The sequence below is a fragment of the Charadrius vociferus genome, unplaced genomic scaffold, assembly GCF_000708025.1.
Source record: "Charadrius vociferus isolate BGI_N301 unplaced genomic scaffold, ASM70802v2 scaffold896, whole genome shotgun sequence".
In the NCBI taxonomy this organism is placed as follows: domain Eukaryota; kingdom Metazoa; phylum Chordata; class Aves; order Charadriiformes; family Charadriidae; genus Charadrius; species Charadrius vociferus.
In genome coordinates this window covers 126735-132738 of record NW_009648959.1, presented here as the reverse complement: position 1 = coordinate 132738, position 6004 = coordinate 126735, and the positions used below count along the sequence as shown (strand labels likewise).

Here is a 6004-nt window from a genome sequence, read left to right as displayed (position 1 = left end):
CCTCCTACGCCAATGGCCGCGCCCATCTTTGTGTCCTGTACTGGTGACCCAGTTTCCGTGGGGCGGGGCGGGGGGCTGCCAATCAGAGGGCGTGACGTCACCGGCAGCCTATGGAGGCGTGGGCTGCTGGCAGGGCGGGGGGGGGCCACTTCCGCTGCTGCCTGGAGCAGCGGGCGCGGCTGTCAGGCCCTGCAGGCCGAGCCGGGTGGCGGTGCCTTCCTGACGTCCTTTGGTTTGCAGCGGCCACGAGCGGGCTAGCTCCGTGCTCCATGCGTGCATTTGCACTCAGCTGTGTGTGTATACACGTGTATTTACAGGTATTTGCATGTACTTCTTGCGTTTCAGGAAAATGTTTATTGGGGGCCTAAGCTGGGACACCAGCAAGAAAGACTTGACAGAGTATCTCTCTCGGTTTGGCGAGGTTGTGGATTGTACGATTAAAACAGATCCAGTCACTGGGAGGTCGAGGGGGTTTGGGTTCGTGCTCTTCAAGGATGCTGCCAGTGTGGAGAAGGTGGGTGGATTTCTTGTGGATTGATGGCACAAAGCCTGCCTATATCACTTAAGTGATCTGAGACTTTGATTCCTTGTGTACTTCTTAGGTGTTGGAACTAAAGGAACACAAACTGGATGGGAAGTTAATAGATCCTAAAAGGGCAAAAGCCCTAAAAGGGAAGGAGCCACCAAAAAAAGTATTTGTTGGTGGGCTGAGTCCAGATACATCTGAAGAACAGATTAAGGAGTACTTTGGCGCTTTTGGCGAGGTATAGTATATTGGCATATAAGAACAGCTCTGGTTTTCACATGCAGTGTTGCTTGTGTCTTAAGACAGAATTTGTGAGGAGAGAGCTGGCTCAGACTTACATAAAACTAAGGATTGTTGAAACTATGTGCGTGTTAATGATTCCATAGTGTGATGGGCTGATTTATAGCTGTCAGAAGCAGTTGGCATAAACATTGGACTGCTGAATGGTTCTGGTAGCATAAAAAGTTGCTTACAGATTTCATGCATTAGTGATGGGTACTTTTGATTTCAGATTGAAAACATTGAGCTTCCCATGGACACAAAGACGAATGAAAGGAGGGGCTTCTGTTTTATCACATACACAGATGAAGAGCCAGTAAAGAAATTGCTAGAAAGCAGATACCATCAGATTGGTTCAGGCAAGGTATGGTAGCTCTCCTTCTTAGCATGTGAAAAAGACCATGTCTGTCAGCTTCCCTGAAAGCAGTTCACAAAATGGTCTTGAAATTTTTGATGAGTTAAAGAACTTCTGTCTTCACAGTGTGAGATCAAAGTAGCACAGCCCAAAGAGGTATACAGGCAACAGCAGCAACAGCAGAAAGGAGGAAAAAGCAATGCAGCTGGTGGACGAGGAGGTGGAAGGGGACGTGGACGAGGTGAGCCTTTTGGATGTTGAAATTAATGTAAATGTTTAAGTATCTGTACCAAACACTAAGGTGTTTTAGATGTTCTAGGTTTTGGGCTGCCTGGAGATCTCATGTTTAAGTTGAATGTGGAAAGTAGCCTGTTAGCAAGCGGTATTTTGGTGGTTGTGATTGCTTGTGGAAGCTGAAGAATCTCTTCTTGGTCTGCTTGCATTCAAATAGTGAAGTGGCAGGCTGGATGTAGGGTGCTTTTGTATACCCGCAGTTGACAGCATAGCTAAACAGGTGGTGCGGTTACCCTTTTGTGTAAAGGGATATACTGTTAGTTGGCTCATGGGAAAGAAACCATGAGCTGTTTGCTAAAGAGGAAGGCAAGTCACTTTGCTACACCGTGCAAATAGATGACAAGCAGTCAACTGTTATGTTATAGGTTAATGCATCTCAGTCTTAAAAAGTGAAGCCATTCACAACCATCACAATGCAGTAAAGCTGATCCTGTGGTATAACTTAATGTTCAGGCAATTAATGATCTAAAATGGAAGTTGAAGGAAAAGAGCAGGAGCTGCTGTAGAGCATACCTACAGTGTTGTGGTGTTTTGTTTTTCCTGGCTGTTTTACGAGCAGGACTACTTGCTGTCTTTCTCTAATGTTGTTGTGGGTGATAAGATCTTAAGATGTATCTGTCATATCCAAATGAGATGCCTGAACTCTTTTAGAAAATTACTTTTCTTGGGTTCTGTGGAAGATAAGAGGATTCTTCCAGGTAATAGTTCTGGCATAGAAAGATTGCCATAGAAAGTTAGATGAAGTGGCATAGGAGAGGTATGAAATAGTAAGTTCTGTAACTTAGAAATGCTATACTTGGTTTCAGGTCAGGGACAAAACTGGAATCAAGGATTTAATAACTATTATGATCAAGGATATGGAAACTACAATAGTGCTTATAGTGATCAAAGCTACAGTGGCTATGGAGGATATGACTACTCTGGGTACAACTATCCCAATTATGGATATGGGCCGGGATACACAGATTACAGTGGTAAGTGGTTTTGATATCATTCCAGATAATAATAGCATGCATCTTTGAACAGGGGCCTCTTTTAGTAACTTGTTCTGTAACACCTTTTACTGCTTGCACATGGCTCTAAAGAGTAGCCCTGTTGGTGTACTGTACAGGAACAATCTCCTTTAGAGTGTTGGATGTTGACCTTAATGGTTCTGGATGGTTGTGTTTCCCCCCCACCCCCACCATGTTCTCTACAGGTCAACAAAGCACATATGGAAAGGCATCCCGTGGTGGCGGCAATCACCAAAACAACTACCAGCCGTATTAAAGCATTACCTAGTACTTGAGGAAACAGGTGTGTATTTGAGTGCAAGGTCTGCTCTGAGTATGTCTAATCTAATTTAAAGATCAATAGACAAATGAAGAGTAAAAACTTGTGTAGCATGACTTTTCCTTTAATTAAGCTTTTGTTAACTTAAAAAAAATACTTTTTTTTAAACCAGCTTTGCCTACAGTGTCTATAGATCTTTAACTTGTAAAAATGTGACTTTATCTTCTGTAGTACTTCAGAAAAACATAAGAGTTTTTCTGTTTTGCGTTGTGTACCAGGTGGTCTAGAGGAGTAATTAAACTTATTAGAAGTATTAACAGGTAAAGTACTGAAATGGGTACAACTTAAGGAAAACAAGAATGTTGTCTTCTAACTCTGACATTATACCTTGTTTGTACCCGCCAGCGGGAACTTCATTGCAGGCCGTGTGTCACCCTGACCACGTCTATCTCTGGGGTCGCACGTTGCAGGCAGAGCGCAAGGCATACACCAGAAAACGCTGTCCTGTGGTATGGTCTCTTCCAACTTCATGTACCAGCGTAAAGATTAAAGTGGAAAACTTCAGACTTTGGCTTCTTTTTTTAATCTTTTTGGAGATTAAGTGTCTTAACTTAAATGGTTTTTTACAGGAGTTAAAGTACATAAATGCCTTTACAGCTTAATCATTTGGTCTTCTGTTTAGTGTTGTATTTCAATTGTGGAACCTCATTTTAAGTGTGCATTCTTTAAGATTTAATGCTTGCTTTTTTTCTTTTTATAGCTAATAGTGAAATCTGCAAACCAAAACGAACTTTTAAATCTGCAAAAACATTAAAGATCATATGCAGGTGGACTTGTTTGAACTAAATTGACCTGACTTGTGTTTGCACAGCATTTAGATGGATAAACAAATAATCAGAAACTCTTTTGGCAGTGGTTTCAGTGGGGAAAAAACCTGATCCAGAGCCTGATTAATAGTCGAAACTGGATGTGTGTTTTTCTGGAACAGCTTCCTAAATGGGCTGCATGGCTATATTTGGGAAGATAAATTACTGATGGGTAACAAAACCTCTTGTGTTACCTTCATAAATATGCATATGATCTTTAACAGTGAAGAAAGGAATATATAGAAGACATTAAGCAGTTCATGAAAATGGACCTTTTAACAATTCTTGTAGCAACTTGCACAGATCTGACGTATGTTTTGTCTTGATTTTTAGGTAGAGATACTGCAACAAAGCCATCTTGCAGCGCATCGTGAGTGAATGGCGGGTGGTCTTCATGAGAGAAAATTACTATTTTGTAAAAGACTCTTAGTGTACGACACAACTGTGTCCAACTGTACATAGCGGCTGACTAGTTTCTTTTATGGTTTTTACTTTCTTTTTGCCATTCATCTTATGACACAATGTGGACTTGTGTTTATACAAACTTTATTTGTATAATTTCATGTTAAAGGATTCTCTAATAAATGCTTACCTTAAGTGATTGTGTAGTCTTGCTGTCTGAGGCTGTCAGCTTGCGGTGGTATAACTATGCTTTTGTACTTGGATAGAAAGGGCCGGTACCTTTCTGGAGATCATAAATGACTCAAGACACGGTTATTGTGTATACAGGTCAGTACAACCTACTCCTTTACCTGACCTCTTAAGAGAGAGCACCACAGTGCCTTGGGTATGTGCTTGCAGTGATGCTACGCTGTGTAAGATGGCAAAGCTGCTTCCTGACAGCTGCAGAAAAGAGCAGAGACTGGTCTGTGGCACAATACTGCCAATTTCATACATCTCAAGGGAGGGATCTAGAACTACAGCAGCACCTTTTTCATCCTGATAGCTCAGCACTGCTTGAGGGGTTGGAGGGTGAGATCTGTATCACCTTTCAAGGTTTTTCAGGCACTTAGGTTCTAGAATACTCAAGACTATAACTTTGTTATGTTCCTTGAGCAATTGCTTCCTGTCTATTCCAATTCCAAGCAGGAGATTACAAGTTCCTGAACACCTGATTTCTGTACAAGTCAGGATCTATTTCTTCAAGCTAAATCCTGTATTGGACTCTTAGCCGGATCAGAAAATGGGTTTACCATCTTACATATACTGGCAAACAACGTAACAAGCGTAAATGAATGAGTGCCAGGGAACAGAAGCTAGTTTGAACAGCAGGTTGTTTTCTGAATACCAGAATAGCTGGGATAGGTAAGTGAGCATATGTGTTCTGCCTGAAGCTGAAGGATTGCAGCAGTCCGGCTAAAGCTTTTTTTTTTTTTTTTTTTTCTTCAGCACAAGTATCTAGACATGCATCAAAAATAAACCTTATTTGTTAGGAGAGTAAGGTGAAATGTGAGTAGCTAATTCACAGGGTAGACTGGTCTTGCAAACTTCTAAAGGGAGTAGTCTGGCTCTAGAGGTTTCTCTCTAAAAGTTTCCAAACTGTGATTTCATTGTTCATTTCTCTCTCAGGCAGCTGAGTATATTTTATTTTCTTCTCCTGTCATACAGAAGAGCTACATACCATAACTGCTATGGGTTAAGCAGTTGCTAGATCTGGGAAGGTTTCCATCATTTTAACAATGAGGTTGGATGAGAGAAGACTCGCTGACATCACTGGCTACAAACTAAAGAAACGGCACATGGCACCTAGGAGAAGCCACCTGGGTACATGACTTCGTACTCCCTCCAAAGGGCAGCTGGGTGCAGAAGCTGTCCTTACCAGCAGCGCTTCCGGGTGGCTACAAGCACTACTTTCCTTTTGCCACTAGGAAATGGTTTTGCTGTTACACTTTTTTGTTTATATACAAAAAAACCCCACTTCGCTAAGACTCAAGTTTTACTTTGAGCTCTAGCAATTTATGTTTTAAATTTAAAAGACACTTGTTTATTTTTTGATAAAAGCTTAATTTTGGTGCCTTCAGGCACTGGACGCATCAGGGTTGTGAGGTGCCCAAGAGCTCAGAACAGGCCGGCCCTGCAGCCTCAGGTCCCCGGCAAGGCTCGGAGAGCTGCGTCGGGCAGGTGTCCGGCAGCAACCGGTTGGAGAGCAGCCTGCCCGGCCTCACGGCAAGCCGCTGCTTGCTCCGTGCTCTGCTCCGCAGCGGCCACCCGAAAAAAACCCACAGCGCTGCAGTTGGCGGCGGGCCGCCGGAGGAGCGGCGCGGCGCTCACGGACAACGGTCACCAACCGGCGGCTCCAACGACTCCGGGGCGCACCCCCTCCGCCGTCTCCCCGGGAGGCGGTGTCACGTGACCGCGCCCGCTGCGCTCCTTCCGTCCGCCATTTTAGGTTGGGTCGGTGGCGGCGCCATT

At 43.5% G+C, this 6004-nt stretch overlaps 2 protein-coding genes across 2 annotated transcripts in view; one reads left to right on the top strand and one right to left on the bottom strand.

Annotated features, from left to right (window-relative positions):
• Positions 1-271, bottom strand: part of ENOPH1 (enolase-phosphatase 1) — a 9588-nt gene extending 9317 nt beyond the window's left edge. Inside the window, exon 1 of the mRNA XM_009887556.1 lies at positions 102-271. Coding sequence (XP_009885858.1) covers positions 102-271 — 170 coding nt within the window. The remainder of the gene's footprint in view (positions 1-101) is intronic.
• Positions 272-349: 78 nt separating this feature from the next.
• HNRNPDL (heterogeneous nuclear ribonucleoprotein D-like) lies at positions 350-4193 on the top strand. Its single transcript, XM_009887544.1, has 7 exons — positions 350-514; positions 603-764; positions 1038-1169; positions 1287-1401; positions 2261-2428; positions 2653-2750; positions 3926-4193. Exons 1-6 carry the CDS (start codon positions 350-352, stop codon positions 2721-2723), a joined length of 813 nt encoding a protein of 270 aa, XP_009885846.1. The 3' UTR covers positions 2724-2750; positions 3926-4193.
• Positions 4194-6004: the final 1811 nt, after the last annotated feature.

Bases quoted from the DNA above. Each gene is read 5' to 3' on its own strand.
- HNRNPDL (XM_009887544.1), top strand. From the start codon at position 350: ATGTTTATTGGGGGCCTAAGCTGGGACACCAGCAAGAAAGACTTGACA. The intron at 515-602 runs GTGGGTGGATTT...TGTACTTCTTAG, and splicing joins ATGCTGCCAGTGTGGAGAAG to GTGTTGGAACTAAAGGAACA. The intron at 765-1,037 runs GTATAGTATATT...TTTTGATTTCAG, and splicing joins ACTTTGGCGCTTTTGGCGAG to ATTGAAAACATTGAGCTTCC.